This window comes from Balaenoptera ricei, chromosome 5, assembly GCF_028023285.1.
Source record: "Balaenoptera ricei isolate mBalRic1 chromosome 5, mBalRic1.hap2, whole genome shotgun sequence".
NCBI classification, from domain to species: Eukaryota; Metazoa; Chordata; class Mammalia; order Artiodactyla; family Balaenopteridae; genus Balaenoptera; species Balaenoptera ricei.
Genome location: NC_082643.1, coordinates 43,815,427 through 43,836,371, shown reverse-complemented (window position 1 = coordinate 43,836,371; position 20,945 = coordinate 43,815,427). Strand labels below are relative to the sequence as shown.

Below are 20,945 nucleotides of genomic sequence, written 5' to 3'. Positions count from 1 at the left end.
ATCATTGGAGATTGTGGGCACTCAGCTCCTCTGTCTGGGCAGAAAAAGGCCATCCTTAAACGAAATTACCTGCACTGAGACTTGTTGGGTAAACTTTGGTACAATCATTCAGCATTCCTTAGTCATCTTCCTTTGAGGAAATGAAAGGAGGGTAAGAGCTTTGCCTGAATGTATGGTGTTAAATGAGTCAATATAATCTTTGAGGTTTTGTGCTAAATATGTGTTTGTTTCCAGCAAAGACTTTAGACGAATTTTGGTATGTGTGTTTTTTTGTTGTTGCTGTTTGTTTTCGTAAAATGGCAGACTATAAAGAGGTTTAATTTTGAGAAGCCAAGCGCCTGAAACTTCTTTATTCTTAACTTGGTTTTTAGGACCAAGTTACAGTTTTTTTCCCTTCCTAGTGGGGGAAGGAGTTGTGATACCTGCCTGGCAGGAGGTGCAGAAGCCAAACATTTACATTCTTTGCAGGGGGCTTCTCCTCTCTTCCGCTCTCCATTTCCTCCACACCCTGGGCCGGGGCAGCCTCTTTCGCAGTATTTGTTGTCAACACTCTTTGAATTCAGTTTGCTTGCCGTCCCAGTTTTTCTAGCTTGAAATTACACCCGAAAGAGACCTGTACGAGATTTTGGTCCCATTCAGTGACGATCTGGAAACGCTGGGAGCCTGATTTTCTTGTCTACTACAGTCTCAACATCCCTTCTCAAGCTTACTCTTAAAAACAGATCAGGTTTCTAAGAGGCATGAACCGCAGTGAAGTAAATACCCGTACAAGCTTTTTGCTCTTTACTGTTCTAAGAAGGGCTAGCGAGGCAGCGATGCGGGCACTGAATTCCCTGGAAGCGCGCGTCAGCTGGATGCAGCTAGCGGGGGCCTGGCGTTTTTCTGGGGCTTCTGTGAGAATAGTGTTGGGTGAAAGGTAGGGGAAGCTGTGGTTGGAATCTTGCCCCAGGAAGAGAGCGACCCTCGGCGGAAGGATTTCTGTGCCAAGGCAACGGCGGCTGAGCTGGGAAGGCGACTCGTGGAGAGAGCTTTCCACTTTCAGGAAGAGCAGGATCTCGCCCGGCAGCTCCGTAGAGTAGGGAGGGGAAGGAGGAGGGAGAAGGAGGAGTGGGAGACCTGGAAGCGGAGGAAGCCGCAGCCCAGCAGCGCCGTGGGCATTTCCCTCTCCTTGACAGCCCTGCCGAGAGGTCGTTTTATACACACACAAGCAGGACCTTCTCAAGCGTTCCGGACACGTCAGTAGTTCATTCTGGGGGTGAGAAAATGCTAACGTGCTGCAGATGAAAACTCTGTTCCCTAAAGGACCTCCGCTGAGAGTGCTGGCGAGGCGGGGCGCGGGGAAGACTGGAGGCCGCCCGGGAGGCTGAGGCGCTTTCCGTGCAGATCCCTGCCAGAAGCTCCCCGTTGGGTGGCGGAGGAGGTGGGGCGAGGGCAGGGTGCAGAAATTGGGCGCTGGGCGTCCGAGCCAGCCCACCAGCAGCGCAGTCCTGGACCAGGCGGCAGTTCCGCCAGCGGCTCGTGTGCGGTGGTGCGGTGCACTGCGCCGCAGGGATCCTCGTTCCGGGAGGGCCTCCGTGAGTCAACGCTGAGTTGCCCCAATCACCACCCAACTGAAATCAGGCACAGGGTGGGACACGTTCCCCGCTGCGCTCGCGTGTCTCCACGCTCACCCCCAGCCCTGGTCGCCTGGCCGGCGCTACCAGGTCTGCGCAAGCGGCAGCAGCTTCGGTGGGGGCCTGGGCCTCCAGCCGAGAAAGAGTTAACCGGCCGCGGCGAGGTGGAGCCCGAAGAGGAAGGAAATCTCTGTCCTTCTGAAAGTTTTTCCCGTCCTCTCTTGTTTTCCCTGCAGAGGTGAGTGCCAGGCGGCGGCGGCGCTGACTCCCGGGAGCTGGGCTCCGCACCTCTGCTCCCGGAGCTGCCAACCGACTACCTGGGGACAGGGACAGCTGTCGCGCTCGGACCTCCTCCGTGGACCCTTTCTGGGCGCGCCGAGCCATGGATGGCGCGGAGCTGGTCGGGAAGATCGTTTACACCTGGCTGACTCTGGTGCTCGGCTTCATACTCCTGCCTTCGGCCTTTGGGGTGTCTTTGGGCATCTCCGAGCTCTACATGAAGATCCTGGTGAAAACTTTAGAGGTGAGTGCATGGGGGCATGCCGCGCCCCCTCCTGCGAGGGCTTTAGGGAGATCCTGGGGCGATGCGAAACGAGGGTAGAGCTGAAAGCCGAGTAGACGCGAGGGGACCAGTGAGGAAAGTCAGTGGTCCGGAGGGGTGTGCGTTTTAGTTTATCCGCGGCTGCATCCCTCCTCTCCCGCAGAGCTGGAGGGATTCGGGCTAAAACCACTGGACCACCCTGTTGTTGCTGTGGTTGAAGGCAGAACTACCTCCACCCCCTGCTGTTGTTATTATGATTTTTACTGATCAGAATATCAATGCAACCGCCTTTTCTATCACCGAATTTCTTTATATCCTTTCTGCGGGGCAGCTGTCACCTCAGTGTCCTTAGTTTTTACAGCCCCAGGTTTCAGAGGTCCTTTCGTGGACTAAGGCATCCTGTCCAGAAAGGCATCATGTTCTAGTGTATGCTCAATATAAGAAACCAATTGCTGGATGGTAGGAAGAAATCTGATTATATTTTAACAGAGTCATGGAAATTTAATCTAACCAACGGCACTTGAAATGTCATTGAAAATCTATATTCGTTGACCTCAACTCTAAGTGGGCCTGATGGGGAACAACTACAGCTTACCCTTAATACAGGGCTTTATTAAATCACAGAGGGTTCCCTGTTGATCCTCTCATCAGATGCTCCCCAAAGCCTTGGAAGGTGGGGAGAGCAAGTGTTATTCCCCCTTTTACAGGTAAGGAAACTGAGACTCAGAAGTTCAGTGGTTTGCTTGAATTAAGTGGTGGAGGCAGGAGTCTTAACTGAGGAGAGGGCCTGTAGCTATTGGTTAATAGTGCAGACTTTGGGTGCAGATTTGCTTTGATTTGGTACCAAAATCCCAGCTCTGCTTCTCAGTATATGACCATAGGGAAGTCACCCACTTCTTGTACTTCATTTGCCTCATCTATAAAATAGGAGTAACAATAACAACTATTTCCATAGGGCTGTTTAAGTGAGTTAAAATATGTCAAGCATCCTAGAATGGTATCTGTACATGTTTGCTGCTATTAAAAGAATAATATTATTCTTATTATTAAAGTAATAATAAAGTAATAATATTACTACTTAGATTCTAGCATCCTTGTTTCTGTAGCTACTAAAGTACCTTCTAATATGGGTTTGCATTTTTCTGCCCTTATTCTATGTCTGCCCCCAGGCGTGGCTTTATTTTCTCTTCTCCCTCAGGCAGGAGGGTGGCTCCCAGATATACATCTCTAATCTTTTATCTCTTACCTGGAGATTACCAGCAGATCCCCCACCAGCTAATCTCCTGCAAATCTATTCTACCTGCTCATCTCCTGCTTTACCCCACATTTTTGTTGTACTTCTCTTTGTGGCTATTTTTCTGTCTAGTCTTTGAAGTTATATTTGATTCTTCATCCTCAGCCCTCGTGTTTTAAAAAGTTCTGTTGTTTCTACTTGGGAGATATTTCACAGTCTTGAACTTATCTTGTTGATGTCACACTCTGAACTTGGTCACACTCTACTGTGAATTTCTTAGCTGCCTCTTACTGTTAGATCTTCAGAATACTCTCCCCGTAGCAGTTGATCCTCTTCAGCTGGTGTTCACTCTTTCTCAGAACTGGAATGATTGAACTGTTCTCCCATATAGCAATGTCTTTTGGAATTGACACCCCAAGTGAGGATAGAGTAAAGTAAGTTGCACACCCTGTCTTCCAGGTGCTGACTCCTACATGCTTGCTTGAGTAAGTCAGGATACAGCTAAAGAGGTGTCAAGGAGAGAGGCCTGCTAGTTGCTGTTAGCCTGGCAAATAACTATCATACTTTGAAGGGATATCTCCAGTCCAGGGTCTGGCTTCAGTGTGGCAGGGCCTCAAGTTTTAATTTTTGTCCATCTAGACTTGAAGAGACTTAGAGAGGCACTCCTTGTTAATCAAACTCTCAAGAATGCTAGTTTTCTAATTATGGTGGGACATACACCACCTAGCTTGGAAACCAGGTAGATGACAGCATAAGGAACCATCCTCTTTGCTCAGATCAAAGTTATTAGGTCAGAGAGATGCTTGGCATATATGGAATTAGAATGGGGATTCATTTTGTGAGCCAACTCTGACTTGGTGGTAGCTGCCTGGAGCGCCTGTGTTTGGGAGCAGCTGGGCTCCTCAGGAAAGAGCTATGATTCTGTAGTGATATCTGCTTTAGGCACAGGAGAGGGAGATGGCAACCCAGGGTTTTTCATCCTCTAACCAGAACAGCGTTAGATGTTTCAGAGACATTTCTGTTAGGCAGAGGTTGGTACAGTGGATTGCTTTTTTTTTGCCAACTATGGGGATAATTCTCTTAAAAATTGTGCTGGTTGTTTAATATTAGAACATCTTTAGATCTGGACACATACCCTGCCTTTTTGTAGAGTCCATTCAAGGCCCAGCCCTTCTGTTACTCATTATTCTTTAGTATGTTCTCAACTGATTTGCTTCTTTCTTTCTTTTGCATTCCAGTCCCAAGAATATTCTTTGGGCTCTTTGATTGGAATTAGCTATTTCACAGGTTTCCTTGGTTACAATTTACACACCATTTTAAAAGGTCATTTAGTTTGGTACATGATGTGTTTACTTTGATAAGTTTTCTTGACAATGGGTAGCTTTTTTTGTGACCATAAACTCAAATTCTGGAAGTTGCAATGTGTGTGGGGTACCTTCAGAATAGCTGACGGTGGTAATTGCTAATTGTCAAGTAACTCAGCCAGCTATATGCTCTTCTTGGGCCCCTTCTTAGCTCATCAGTTCAGGTAATAATTATTTATTGAGTACCTACTGAATGCTGCCTTCTGCATTGCTGAATATCTCTAGATGTGTTCATAAGTCCCTGATATGGCAAGCTGCTTGAGGATAAGGCTTGAATTCTTAGCCTAGAGTAAGTGTAGTGATTCTCTAAACCAGTGATTTTCAAGGGGTATATAACAATTTCTTAGGAGTATATATGCCAATATGGTAGCAGTATATTGGGGAAAATTGTTTTAGGAATACAAACCATGAAAAGTAAAACTTTTGGCTGAGAGGATTTGTAGAGGGTAGTCCATCTGCATGGTGGGGTGTATATATCTGAATCTCTGGGAGAGTGGGTGTGAATTTTTTATGTTTATCTAACAGGAGCATGGATTAAAGGTTGAAATATGCTGTTCTCAACCCTGCAAGGTTAATGATACTTCCTATTCATTGACCTAAGGATTGCTATTCATTGGCCTAAGGTTCATGGTTAGAGGGAAAAAAAGAATGGGAAGAGAATATAGGATTGATGGAGAAGAAGAAGGCAGGGGAATGATATGTAAATTATCTAATCTAACCAGATAATACAAACAGTAGACAGAGAAGATAAATGTTAATGGACTGATTTTTCCCTCAACTTTTGAGGAATAAGTTGGATGCATGAACAACTTACTCCAAATTTCTGGCATTGTAACCTTGGGCAGATCACTCAACATCTCCACCTTAGTTTCTACATGTGTATGTAGGAATATGCCTCACAGAGTTATTGCACAGATTAAATGAGGAGAGGTGAATAAAAGCACTTGATACATAGTAGGTGCTCAAATCTTAGTGGAGTTTGAACTGGAACACTCTTTGGTTGTGTTTTTTTGGGTTTTTTTCCTCCTATGTGGCTAAAATTTAACCTACCTTCAGATGGGTCAGCACACATACATACTCAGAACAGCCTACTCCTGCCTTTTATTTTAGTTATTATTCTTTCCCTTAGCATTTCCTCCATCCACCAATTAGTTTTCCGTCATTTTAAAAAGGCAGGTCAATAATTTTCAGCTGATAAACACCTCTTATTATAACACTCAGGTATTATCCCTGGTGTTGGAAATATAATAAATCTGCTAGAAGGCCATGACTGTTTATGACAGAAAGTAACAATAAAGAAAAGCTACCAAAGCAATATGCTTTTCAGATAACTTAATTCTACAGCACCTCTCTGGGTTAGGGTCTGTTATTATTCCCATTGATAGACTGGAGAACGGAGGTTCAGAGAGGTGATTTGTCTGGACAGTGGCACACAGCTGTCAGTGGTAGAATCAGGATTTTAATCTGAATCTAGAGCCTGAGTTCTACTCTGCTAAGATGACAGACTCTGCTGAGAGACTATTATTTTGCTACAGATGATGGCCAGCTATTATTTGAGTAAGCCTAATATTTTGAATTTTTATATAATTTTTACATTTTTCCTTTTTTCTTTCCCTCTATTTAGTCAATTCTTAAATGTCTTTTTAGTGTGAAAACTGAAAGTTGAATTGTCTAGATGACAGTGTCACGTTTCTGCAAGCTTTTGGCCTAAGCTTTAAAAATTATACTTAACTCTTTATTTTGGTGACTTGTGGACAGCTACTTATTTTCTTCCAAGAGGATTTTGAAATTAAGTGAGGGTGAAAACCTGATTGAAAGTTGTCACCCTTCTTGGTAGGGGTAGTGAGATGGGGAGTGGTAGCCGGGATTGTTCGAAGCTGCTGTCTTCAGGGCCCTTTGCAGACAGAGCTGCATCTTTCCTGGTGCCTTGAGGTAGATGTGTCCTGAGATACCTCAAGAGATTTAGAACCTCTAAAGAGATATTCTTCCTCTGTATTTGGGCTTACCTGAGCAGCTAGAGAAGCTGGCGTGGTGAAAGAGAAATAGCTATTTATTGGGAGATGCACTGATGGTCTGGAAAAAAACCTGATCATTTTGGCACCTATATAGATGTAGGGAGGGAGGAGAAAGCCAACGTTTTTCTACCTTGTGGCTGATTGTGTGATGGTCATTGGATAGATTATCTCCTTTAATCTTTACAACAACCCTTGGTATTGTTCAGAGATGATAAAACTTAGACCCCAGGAGGTTAAAGTCTTGTCTGAGATGATTACAGCAAGGAAGTGACAGAACTGCAGTTCACGTGTACTTCTGTCTGTCCAGCTGCAGAGCATAGGCACTTGGTCATTTTCACTGGAGAGTTAGCCCAAAGAAGAAAACCATTTTCCAGTACAAATTGCCTTTGGCATTAAGTGACTTCTCCTCCAACCTTAAAACTTGCTAATCGTGAACATTGTAACTACATTTTGGAGGATAGACCTCAGAGTTAGCATTTCAGGAGAAACTTCTGATGATGGCACAGGGAGCTCTTTGGAGCACATCATGTTATTGGAGAAATGCCCCCATATTAGTTTGCTGCCATAACAAAGTCCCATAGGCTGGATGGCTTAAACCGTGGAAATTAATTTTTTCACAGCGTTGGAGGATAGAAGTCCAAAACTAAGGTGTCAGCAGCTTTGGTTTCTTCTGAGGGCTCTCTCCTTAGCTTTAGATGGTGCTGTCTTGCTGTGACCTCACATGGTCTGTCTTCCCTGTACATGCCCCTGGTTCTCTTCCTCTTGTTATAAGGACACCAGTCATACCGGATTAGGGCCTCACCTTAAGGGCCTCATTCTAACTTAGTCACCTCTTTAAAGGCCCGGTTTCCAAATATAGTCACATTTTGAGGCACTGGGTGTTAGGGCTTCAATACATGACTTTTTGGGGCGCTTTGTGTGGGACACAATTCAGCCCATAATAGCCACAGAATACCAATGTTTTCCATCTTATAAGCATGGACTAATTGTCCTGGTCTAAGGTAATTACCATTTATATAAAATATAAAATCACATGCCCACAATGAAAAAAGTGAGCTCCAGGATAAGGATGATTGATTGTTTACAAAATTTTATTTTAATCATGTCTTAGGTCTCCTTACAACTGATAATAGGTAACAAGGCTTTAAAGTGAAAAACTGTGGAAATAAACCTTTACCTCTATTGAGAAGAGATGGGAGGTAAAGTCCGGAGTTTGAGAATTTCTGCCTAGATCAGCAAGGAAGAGAAAAGGACGCAACCAGATTAAGACTCCGAGCCTATTATCATTTGTGACTTGCCACTTGAAGCTGGGAAGATTAGGCCTCTATTCATAGGCTGTTTTCTAAGCACCCATGGCATGTTCCTACTTTGCTCTTTGGGATGTTGTGCAGGGGTCCTGATGTAGTCAGATCATGCTTTGCTCCTTGACCTTCGTGTACATGTTTTAGGTTATTTATTTTCTACTACTTATTTTCTTACTTATTTGAGAAAAAATGTTTACCTCTCTGCTTGAGCCCTTCAAGCCCAGCAACAACTGAGGTTTTTGCCTTGACATATTTAATAAATTCTGTCTTTTTGCCCCTTCAAGAGTGCCTAAGTCGTAATTATAATTATTATAGTGCCTTTTACCTCTTGTTTTGCTCTTCTCCGACCTCCCCAAATCAAGTCAATTTGGACATTGTTAGCTTCTAGAATTGTAGTCATCTAGATAATATATATATATTTTAAAAATTAAGTTATTTATTTATTATTTTTGGCTGCGTTGGGTCTTTGTTGCTGTGCGTGGGCTTTCTCTAGTTGAGGCAAGTGGGGGTTACTCTTTGTTGCGGTGTGCAGGCTTCTCATTGCAGTGGCTTTTCTTGTTGCGGAGTACAGGCTCTAGGCATATGGGCTTCAGTAGTTGCAGCACGTGGGCTCAGTAGTTGTGGCTCGTGGGCTCTAGAGCACAGGTTCAGTAGTTGTGGTGCTCGGGCTTAGTTGCTCTGCGGCATGTGGGATCTTCCTGGACCAGGGCTCGAACCCGTGTCCCCTGCATTGGCAGGCGGATTCTCAACTGCGCCACCAGGGAAGCCCCCAGATGTCTTTTTAACTTTTTGTTTGTTTGTTTTTAAAACTTTTATTGGAGTATGGTTGATTTACAATATTGTGTTAGTTTCTGCTGTACAGCAAAGTGAATCAGTAATATATATATATATATATATATATATATATATATATATATATATCCACTCTCATTTAGATTCTTTTCCCACATAGGCCATTACAGAGTGTTGAGTAGAGTTCCCTGTACTATACGTAGGTCCTTATTAGTTATCTATTTTATATATAGTAGTGTGTATATGTCAATCCCAATCTCCTGGCAGATGTCTTTTTAGTTAGTGATTTCATGGATTCCTTTCCAGCTTTCCAAGTCTCACACTGCTCCTTTTGAAAGCTTTTGTCTGATACAGGCAATTAGGCATCTTTGAGTGTGTCTCATCCTTGAATGCCTAATTTCTTATGAAAATAATACTCTTTGTGCCCTGTGTGTATGTCTTTACATGTGTTAATCTCATTTAATCTTCATAGCAACCCTATGGAATAGGAACTATTATCCTCATTTTACAGATGAGGAAACTGAGACTGAGAGGGATTAAGTAATTTTAAACCCAGATAGACTTGATGCCATAGTCTGTGCTCTTGCCCTTCATGCTTTCTGACCTTTCTAAGGAGTAATTTATTGGGGTACCAGGTGTGTGTGAGGATTTTTTAATAGGGTAAACATGATCTTTTTCTCCTTTTATTTGGGCATTACCAGTAACTAATATAAGAGTATACCTGGGATTTGGAATACTATTACATCAGAGATTCAGTGGGGTATCTCTTCAATTCACATAGCACCAGGGCTTAATGATTAATTTCATGTCTATATAAACATGGTTTAAATATCTTGCATTGTGTCTGTGGCACAGTTTACATTAATACTTGTTGTTTTTTGAACAGTGGGCCACGTTACGAATTGAAAAAGGAGTCTCAAAGGAATCAGTTCTTAAAAACTCAGCTTCTGTTGGTAAGTCTTCCTTTTCATTTTAATGGTTAAAGTATCCAAATTGGGTAGATGTATCTACCCAATTTGAACTTCAAATATGCATAGTGTAGTACATTTTATGGGCCTTGGATTGTTCATAATTCTGTCCTTTATACAAAATAGCAGCCTTCTGAGTTTTGGATGAGTTTTTACTGTAAAGATGTAATATGTGCTGGTTCATCTATGTGTTCTTATAGGGTATTTCTAAAGGTATGCATTTAAAGGTGGTTGCCCATGGTAGTTAATGGTCTTAAGAAAAAAAAGGCTAATCGGACTACCTGGGGTTAAGTTAAACCTATGTTTGAGGTTTTGTTAACACCTTATTCTAACTTGTGGTTCTCAAAGTATGTTCCTCAAAATATTCTTTCCTGCTAAAAACTAATTAGTAATGCATGAAATAAAAAAATAACTCCCTTGTGAAATAAGCTTGGGAATCACCACATGCTACACATTCCTCTTGGAGACTAATAATGTATAGTAACAAAGGCTCAGAAAAGTCCTGTAGTAAAGAAACTCACTTAATTTTTGTTAGAAGTGAGTTAACAAATCAACCGAGCTAAGCCGTCCCTGCTTCTATATGTGTGCTTTGCCTTTGTCCCAATAAACCCTTTCACTTGGGTTAAGAATTTTAAGAATTTTTAAGACACTGGGTTCAAAGGGGAGTAGAATTCTATGGAAGTGATGGCTGTGAAATTAAGGAGAAATAAACCCTTGATTTAATTAAAAGATTAAGGCTTTATGTGTTTTTCAAAAATAATATAGAAACAATTTTGCGCCCATCTGATTTAGGGTTAAAGATGGTCAAAATGTCAAACACTTCACTAGAAGGAATTTATCTTCTGAAGGCTTGTCTAAGAGGAATTGTAGAAATTATATGCTATAGTGCATTTAGGAAATAAAGAATCTGAGTGAAAACATCTGTGCATTTTTGTGTAATTAGATTGTTATGTTCAAATGATTAAAGCAACTAGTAGAGCTTCATGGTGTCTACTTAAACACCAAAGGGTTAGCACCAATAACATGTTAACCAAGATTGGATATTTCTGGCTCTACTTGGTCCTCTTCTTATTGACCTGAGAGAGACCTTCTCTCAGGTGTAGCAGATTTACTAAATTTTTTTTCTGGGTTCTTTTTAAATGTGTGCCCTTGTGATTTAAGGAGAGAACAAACTTTATTGCTGATTTTTTGTTGTACTTGGTGAGACTTTGGGCTGTCATTGTTCTTGGATGAAATTCTATGGGACCCTACAGGTTGGGGTGCTGGTGGCGCATGTCTTGGGCCATGAATTTAAAAGGGCACAAAGTGTTTCAATTTGGTAGGTTAAGAGGATTAAAAAACCACTAGCTGAGGGTGTTTGTAGCGTTGTTTTAGTTTTTTCAGGCTAATGGGAGTGAATATTTCCACTTGTTGGATTTTTTTTTTTTTTTTTATCATGCATCTGTCTTTTCTATTTTTGGTCTTTGCCTTTTTCTTGGTACCTCCAGGAAAGAGTGGAAGTGAGCAGGAGGAGAAAATATATATAATAATTGGTTTAGAGTATGGCTGATGCCTACAAAATTTATCATATTTCATTCAGAGTGGCTGCTCTTCCTTTTAGCCTGTGCAGTTGGGAATTGACTATTGCAGTTACTGAGCATTTGCTACCTGTGAGGTTGACAGGGGATCCCAAGATGATTAAGACATGGCTCCTGTGGGGAGACAGGCATCAGATAGGCCACTGTGATAAATGCTAAAATAGTGGCATAAGCAAAGGATGAGGTGAGATCTCACTTAGGCTCTGCTATGTGCTGCTTTCATCCGTATTAATACCACAACTGTACATGGTATGCACCTCTATTCCCATCCTGACTTACATCCTGCTTGAGTCGCCCTGTGGCAGGGTGTGTGCCCTGTTGAGAGTCAGTCTCAGCTGACTCTAAACACCTGTACATTCTGGTGTTTAGAGTCAGCCGAGAGGTAGTATCACAGTCCTAGGCAGAGGCAGAGGGTGATGAAACCCTGAGCACCTGTGTGTCTGCCCGGTGCAGTCGCCTACCCTCAGAGCATAGTGTCTCGGTACCGCAGCCAACCGAGCACAAGTCAGTGTTGAGCCGGCCAAAGTTTAGGCAAGGGTCACTGGCAGGCCACGGGTCCCAGGGGTGTGGGTGCAATTTTGAGATGTCTGAATGATATAGTGCTGATGATAGGTTTAGGGAATTGAGAGGGAGAGATGAGCTAAACAGGGACAAGAGTTATGTTTAGTTTCTGCACCAGAAAATTCCTTCTGCCGCTCTTTTACTTGGTGAAGCACATTTCTGGAAACAGTTTTCAAATCTCCCTCTCCAGTTAAACCCCTCTTGTGTTGTACTTCTTCTGTGCTTTTATTGAATAAGCCAACTGAAAGCTGAACCTCGGGAATTATTATCTTTGTGCTTAAATACTTCTTTGCTGTCCTTGGCTGTACTCTACCGTGTCTTCTGTTAAAACACTGTCCAGCTCATTGAGCTTCAGATAATGATCATGAATAAAAGCTCTTTAAGAAGCTCTATCATTGTACCTTCCTCTTCTGGGTTTAAGGACTTTTCCTCATTGTTAATACAGCGGTGAATATAAATTTTCTCCTCCCTTCAAGTAACTGTGTTATAGGTAAGCATTCAACTTCAGTGGAGAATACAGAGTTACCCTCTACCCTAGTTTTTGTTCCCTGAGAGCTGATGTGCTAGAAGGTAAAACAAGAAGAGAGAGGGGTATTGGGTCTTTTGCTTTGCATCAGCTGTACTTTTACCACTCTAGCCATAGAACAAATGCATCTTCTCAGACCCTGGCTTGTGGTCTGATGGAGATTTTAGCAGCTTTCATTTTACTCTGCTGTAACTAGTGCAAGGGACCGTTTGACTCTGAGATATTTCTGGCTAAGGAGCCACCAGTCTCGCTCTTTGGGTACCTGATTTCCAGAACTTATGCTGTCAGACTTGAATGAGTCAGTAATTTTAATTGTGATTGAAATGAATGTAATTAATTATGTCATTTTCATGACTCAGGATTAATTCCACTGTAATTGCATTATGATGCTAGGACATCATAGTGATTAGCGACTAAATGTCGACAGGCAGTAGTTAAGGCCTGCAGGTGCCCTTGCCTGGGGAGTGAGTCCTAAACAATACAAATAAGTAGAGGCTGTGGCTCAGTCCTTCCGGTGTTTTTCCCTGGGGTGAGTTGCTGGCCTGACTCGGCATTGTTGGCAGTAGGAAATGCACTTGCCTCCTCAGGTCCTCCACGTTGCCCTGTTCCAGCAAGGATTTGGGGTCACGTGGCCCACCGTTAATTAAGCCCTGGGCTGAGTTTCTCTTCTGCCCAGTATCTCTTGCCCTCAGCCCCCTCCACCTCTTCCTCCCCTCAAACACACACAAAGGACAAAATGCTACGGTGAAGCCTTTGATGTTGTACCTGTCCAGAGAGAATTCAGGCTGCCTAACGTTTCCCTCTACTTTTACATTTGGGATTCTTTTGTGAGAATTGACTAACCACGTTGATGCCAATACAATATTGGTTACATCAGCATTAATCAGATCTCTGAACTTCCCAGAAAATGTGGGATAATACGTTGTAACAGAAATTTGAGGAGTGTCATGTTCTGTACTCATTTTGTCTTGGGCGGGCCGTTTTTGATAGTCTGTTTAAATCAGCTAAGTTGATTTTGTACTACTGTCTTGGTGTAAGTTCTCTGAATATAAATCAGTGTCTGCTGTCCTCAAGGATATGGACTATAATGCATTTAATGGGGTTATCTTGCTCATAAAATCCTAGAACGCGTCTAACTACTTGCAGAGGGAAAAATAATCCAGTTATGGGATATGGAAGGATTATAGGTTGAGATTTTCTTTATCACAGCCAAATGTCTACCTGCTTTTATTAGTCTATCTCTGTTGGTAAATCTTGTACCTGATGGTGACGATGATGATGATGACGATTTTCAAACATAAGCAAAAGTAGAAAAATAGTATAATGAGACCCATATAGCCAACTTGTTTTTGTTTTTTGTTTGTTTAATTTAAGTACAGTTGATTTACAGTATTGCATTCATTTCAGGTGTATAGCAAAGTGATTTGGTTATACATGTATATATGTATATATCTCTATCCTTTTTTGCTTTGATTCTTTTCCACTGTAGGTTATTACACAATACTGAATATAGTTCCCTGTGCTATACAATAGGTCCTTGTTGTTTATCTATTTTGTATATAGTAGTGTATATCTGTTAATCCCATACTCCTAATTTATCCTCCCACCACTTGCTGGCTTCCCATACGGTAAACCGTAAGTTTGTTTTCTATATCTGTGAGTCTGTTTCTGTTTTGTAAATAAGTTCATTTGTGCTATATTTTAGATTCCACATATAAGTGATGTCATATAATGTTTGTCTTTTTCTGACTTAACTTTACTTAGTGTGATAACCCATATAGCCAACTTTTGTCAAGATTTTGCCACACTTGATTCATCTATCACTCCTCAGTTTTTGCTAAAGTATTCAGTGCAGATATAAGATTTCATCTTTTTATACATTTTTTTAAAAAGGACTTTAAAAAATAACCACAATGCTTTTATCCCTTTTACAAGCTTAATATTTTCTTAATATCATCTAATACATAGTCCATATATAAATTTCTGTAACAGTTTCAAAATGGTTTGATAACTGATTGTTTGATTCGACATTCAGTCACGGTCCACAAATATGTTTGCTTATTTATTTATTGACACTGCCTTTATTGGACATAAGGAGTACAGTTTCTCTTCTTGGAACAAAAATTACTTGATAGAAGGTGATTCTGAAAAAATTCACTAGCATACCATGTATTTTAATCCTCATATGTTAATCTAGTTCTGCAGAAGGCAAAGGTTTGATTCTTTTTTGTTTGTTTTAAAACCGTAAGATCAGTCATCTGCATTTCTAAGTGCAATATAATGAAAACTTAGTTCGGTGACACTTTGGAGAGCAATTTGGCGATTCGTAGCACTGTAACCCCACAATTCCACTTCTCCTAAGATACCAGACCTACCCAAACTCTCAGCATGTGTATGTTAGGAGACGTGTTACAGCTGCATACAAATAGTGGCAACGTGGAGACGACCCAGTCACTCCTTAGGAGGAAAATTATGTAAGCTGCTTTATTTGTACTGTACAGCGATCAAAATGAATTAACTGGATTTAATGAAGAAAACAAAATGGACAAACATTGAGAAGAAATGTATAGTATAATAACACTCATTTAAAATTTAGTACCTTAAACAGATACTAAATATTTATGTAGATGTATGTAGATAAGTATAAAATACATGTGGAAATGATATATCTGCTAGGAGGGAGGAGAATAGATGGGGAGGTGGGCTTTAACTGTACCTATAATTTTTTTCTTCAAAAATATCTGAAGCAGATATGACAATGGAATTTTTTCTTTGTTGAACTCATATTTTTTGGTTAAACTTGTATTTTAAACATAAACATTAAGAAAACCAAACAAATAAAATATCAATAAGCCTTCAGCTAGAGTCTGTAGTCTGTTAAATGGAACTAGTTTCATATGAATAGAAAATAGGTACCTGTCTCAGGGGTGTGATTGATGCTTACATGCTCCAAAATACATCTCTAGTCAGCATGCCTAGTGCCTGAAATAGAAACTTAAACCTGTGGAACAAAGGCGTTGTTAATTGAAGTATATTACCTCTTAGAGCTGGGTTTCACAACCTCAGTACTACTGACATTTTGGGCAGAATAATTCTTTGTCACAGGGAGTGGTCCTATGTGTTGTAAGATGCTTAGCAGTGTCTCGGGTCTCTACTCACTGGATGACAGTAGCACACCCCTAATGTGACAACCAACAGTGTCTCCAGATATTGCCAACTTTCCCCTGGGGGCAAAATCCTCCTGTTCCCTCCCCCCTCCCTCCTTTGGGACCATTCCTTTGGGAACCACCTCTCTTAGTGAATAATGCACTAATCTATTGGTACCCACTCTCACTGGCATAATTTATTCTAGCTTTCTAACTCATAGCCCCTTGAAGGAGCAGAACTTGATTTCTACAGTTTTTGGTGGCTGGTTTGGGGGAAGATGGAATGCAAGGTAAGGCATGGGAATCACAGGGTTAACAGGGTCACTGGATGGTGGCAGAGGAGGCATGTTCCTTAAGGACAGGTAGAGGTGAGACAAGGGAATCTTCGTTCAAACTTCACCTCGCAATCCGAGGAAAATAGACTGCTTCTTTTGGAGGAAACTTTACTTTAGAGTGGGTTAGAGACTTGCATATGAGTATGTGCTCTCACCTCTGAAAGCAGATGACTTAGCACGTAATTCTGGCCAACAATGAGTAAGCAGGATGGAGTGGTTCTGGCAGGAAGGAGGAAGACAGAATGTCAGAGCAGACTAATGCTTTTAACTGCATTGTGAGGGATGGGTGGAAAAGAGCAATTTAAGTGGTAAGTCACAGAAAGAAAGGCTCCCTTGCTAATAAACCAGTTTTTCCAGTATATTTTAGCCCATAAAACATACTCTCTACTATTTTTCAATTGTTTTTCTTTTCATACAGCTGTAACAAAGTGGATGACTTGCCCTGTGCCCTGTCCCTATTTTCTATGAAATTAGTTTTTTAAAAAATGTACCTAATATAAGCAGGTTTTAAATCTTTCTCTCCTCAGCAGTAACTAGTTGGGGATCTTGTTGGTGATTTAGCTCTCTTAGTCCCAAATACCTCAGTAGTTTAGAAGAGGGTACCTTCATCTCAGAACTGTGGAGGTTTGAAAAAGCTGGGTGAAAACTAAGACACAAGGATTCTTTGAGAGTGAAAAGATAATAGGATCAGATGATAGGACAGTCAACTCGAGAACACATCCCCTGTTTATTTAGAGTTCTCTTTACTGTTGGGAGGAGCGGACATCTCATCAGGTGCCCATCAAATTCAAAATCCAGCTTGTCATTTTAGAAGTGTTCCCAGGGACTTCCTTGGTGGCGCAGTGGTTAAGAATCTGCCCGCCAATGCAGGGGACATGGGTTCGATCCCTGGTCCGGGAAGATCCCACATGCCGCAGAGCAACTAAGCCCGTGTGCCACAGCTACTGGACCTGCGCTGTAGAGCCCATGAGCCACAGCTACTGAGCCCGCATGCCACAACTACTGAAGCCCATGTGCCTAGAGCCCGTGCTCGGCAACAAAGAGAAGCCACTGCAATGAGAGGCCCGTGCACCACAATGAAGAGTAGCCCCCGCTCGCCGCAACTAGAGAAAGCCCGTGTGCAGCAACAAAGACCCAACGCAGCCAAAAATAAATAAATAAATAGATAAATAAATAAATAAATAAATAAAAAAGCATTCCCCAAACCAACCTCCCGTTCACCATACTGCTTCTGGCCACCCTACCCCACAGAGAAAACCCTAATTAAAACTCCAGAGGTTCTCCATTTTGTTTCTGCCTTATAGATAAGAACCTATCAATAATAATAATAATCACCACTATTTCTTAAACACCAACTCCACTGTGCAAAATTAATTTACATTATTTACATGAGGATAACATCTTGTTAATCCTCATTTTACTGATGAGAAAACTGCAGGTGAAGAAGGTCAAGTAACTTGCTTCAGATCACATCGCTAGTCAAAGGTAGCCTGAAAAGGAATCCCAATTTGTCTTTCCTGCTCAGAATCCCTTGCCACCACTTCCTACCCTAAACCATGCCTTCCTTACCAGCCCCTCTGGCCAATGTCTTCTAATTCTCCCTTTGAAGGTTGAGGTGACTCTTCCACAAATGGAATCTCCTCTGCTGAGTGTTGGCTTTGTCACATCCTAGGAAACTCATAACATTTCAATCCTAAATCATCAACAGAAATTTTAAAGAAAACAAATCCGTTAAGACTATCCAGCATTATGATCAAAGATACTGTACATAAATGCCAAACCATAAGGTTGACATTTTAATTGAATTGATGGTTCATTTGATGATGAAGTTTATGGACTCTTCTATGTTGTGGGATTTCTTGTTTAATCAGATTACTTATGTCCAAATAAACGAAGTTAATGTAGATGTCAGTCAAGATATGGGTCAACAGTGTATTGAATGAGATGTTAAAATGTTAGTTGTTAAAATGAAACTCTGCCTGTTATTCTAAATGCCTGTTGGTTTCTCTGCAATGTTGATTGACAACTGATTGCAATGTCCATACTTCCACCCCATTTATGCTTTAAAATGGATATAAACACATATTTAATTCTGTGATTAGTATTTATATCTGGGGCTAAAATCCTCCCATTTTATAATCAGCATTGATTATTTTATAAGTTTCTGGAGAACTACTGGGGTAAATAATGATGAAAAAGGAGGTAGATTTTCTCATCCACCTTTCTCAAGAGACTAAAAGTACATCTCCAGTACTTCTAGCTTAGTACTTTTAGTCTTGATAACTGAGAGACACTAATAGAAAATTACTCACAATGCAAAAAAGGCAAATTATTCTATTATAGATATATAAACCATGTAGAAATCAGGAAAATAGAAGCTTTATTTCAGTAAAGCTTTTGATTTTATCTTAATCCCAAATAACAGGGTCAACAAATCCATTCTACCTGTTACCCTTCCCATGACCCTGGCAGACATCACTAATTGATGACGTCTTTGGCACTGAACCAAGATGTGGCCTCAAAAGTCCTCTTTAGCACAAACCTGCAGACAGCTTCTCACTACCAACTGACCTGGGGTTGGCCTTCCTGATGAAACCTTGTCACACTCCTGATCTGGAGATTAGATGGGGCTTCTCACACTGCTCATCAGAGGACCACTAACTGAAAGGAAGGGAACCTGTTGAGTAATTGGGTTTGGCTTAGATTTGGTTGTATTGTTTGAGGTTACGTTGATGACTTTGACATCATTGAAGTGCAGTATGGTGGACTGAGTGCTTTTAAATTAGTCAGGTTTTAAACAGCCTAGGAAACAGGAGTAGAGTTTAAAGTAACCTTGATGGTTTTGATGAATGAGCCACCAGAGAGAGGGAAAACATTCAAGATCCTTTACCCAAGGAGGATGCTCCAAAATGGGATAAAAAACCAGGCTTGGTTACATGCATGATAGGAACTGGCCCCTTCAGAAAGCCACAGGCAGAGTTTTAGATAAGCAGGCAGTGGAAAGCAGGGCACAGAACCTAGACTGATGCTGCAGTGCATAAAAGAGCCAGCATGTTTAACTACACAGTGATGCGCTGCTTTGAATTACTAGCCCTGGTCTTGGCCATGAACAGTGATTCCTGTGTGTCTTCCGTGTGCCTACGTTATACTCGGAACTATGCCCACAAGCAACCCTTAGCCTAGTTAAGGAGATATCACCAAGATCCGGATATCCATGTGGCAGTTGAGAATCGGGCAGCACTGGTGTTATTGAAGTCCACAAACATATAAATATAATTAATTTGAGGAAGAAACTTAATGAGCGTAGCATGAAAGGAGATCATTTTGGATGGGGGACATCAGAGAGGGTTTTTTTGTGGATGTTTGGTGTTGAACTGGCCATGTGGAGGTGGATTGAGGTTAACTAAGGTGATGGCTTTCTAAACTGGGAAAATGAGGGAATCATTTAAATAGCAGTGGGAGTGAGCTTAGTTTATAGAAGAGACGAAAGATAGAAATAAGATTAGGTTATGAAGGGCCTCAAATGCAAAGCAGTTTAGATGTGATATAAAGGCACAGGTAAGTCCAGGTTTACTGTTTGTATTAAGGGTGGTAAAGAGGAAATTCTGAAGCCTGTATAAAGGGTTGAATGAGATCTGTGAGGGTTGATTATTATTTTTTTAAATGCATTTTTAAAATATTTATTTATTTATTTATTTTTGGCTGTGTTGGGTCTTCGTTTCTGTGCGATAGCTTTCTCTAGTTGTGGCAAGCGGGGGCCACTTTTCATCGCTGTGCGTGGGCCTCTCACTATCGCGGCCTCTCTTGTTGTGGAGCACAAGCTCCAGACGCGCAGGCTCAGTAGTTGTGGCTCACGGGCCCAGTTGCTCCGCGGCATGTGGGATCTTCCCAGACCAGGGCTCGAACCCGTGTCCCCTGCATTGGCAGGCAGACTCTCAACCACTGCGCCACCAGGGAAGCCCGAGGGTTGATTTTTGAATTTAGAAAAAGAAAAAAACAAAAACAAAAAACTGAGGGATTATACATTTTTCAGTTGGTTAATTATTAGAAGGAGGAAGCCATCCCACTTTCCCTCCATATCCATAAAAGATGGAACAAAAAGATTGCCTTAAATTGAAGTAAAAAAATTGATAGATGTAAGAAAGAACTTCTCATTAGCAAAAAAGGATACGAAAACTGGACCAGGCTAGTAGGTAGATTACGTAGAGATTTTTTGCAAATTGGATAGATAATTGAGAATTTTGGGAGAGGTATAAATTATATAACAAAACTCTTTTCATTTTTTAGCTGTGCCTTGTTGTCTTGGTTGTAACAAATTCCCTATAAATGTTTTAAGTATTTCAGTTTTCAATCTGTCTTTATGTGGTGTTTATCTCTGTAACATCGCTGTCTACTTGTGGGTCACTGGCTCTATGGGCAGAGAAAGCAAGAAAGCTCTTCATCAGTTCTGTTATTTCGCCAGCAAGTGGTAACAACTCCTCAAGCCCTCTTCACCTTTTCTCCTTTCTTCAAGAGATTTCGTAATAGTGGTTCCCAATTTTCTGTTTTTTTTTGCTGAAGCACTCGGGGCAGCATAAGTTTTCGAACCAACAAGAAAGTGAGTGGCGAGGGCACCAAAGCATGCCTCGTACACGGAAGGTGGGGGAGATAGGGAGCAGATAGTGTGGGTTCTACGTTTGTTGAGAAGAGACTCTTGGGCTCAGAGAAAGGAGAGATCCCATTGGACTTGTGATTAGACAGTTTTTTTCTTGGGTTGGGGTAGGAAGAAGCCAGTGATGTCTGGATGCCCTGGGGGTGAGCCCAACTCTTAGGCAGGGGCCTCCTCCTTGGTGTGCCAACCTCAGAACAGTGTGATGAAAAGCTCTACTCTGGACCCCTTCACTCGCTTTTCTAGGTCAGGTGCCTGGTATCTCTGCTTCTCTTCCTCAAAAGCTCTGTTTCCCCCAAAGCTTGGGCTGGCTAGAGAAGA

At 41.7% G+C, this 20,945-nt stretch overlaps 1 protein-coding gene across 4 annotated transcripts in view; it reads left to right on the top strand.

Moving 5' to 3' along the window:
* Positions 1–779: 779 nt before the first annotated feature.
* GPAT3 (glycerol-3-phosphate acyltransferase 3) overlaps positions 780–20,945 on the top strand; it is a 58,089-nt gene continuing 37,923 nt past the window's right edge. The window contains exons 1-3 of one of the 4 annotated variants that reach the window (XM_059922710.1): positions 780–1,235; positions 1,850–2,136; positions 9,750–9,816. In XM_059922710.1, coding sequence (XP_059778693.1) covers positions 1,996–2,136; positions 9,750–9,816 — 208 coding nt within the window. In that variant the 5' untranslated portion in view covers positions 780–1,235; positions 1,850–1,995. The other 3 variants (XM_059922708.1, XM_059922707.1, XM_059922709.1) reach the window with 3 other exon arrangements.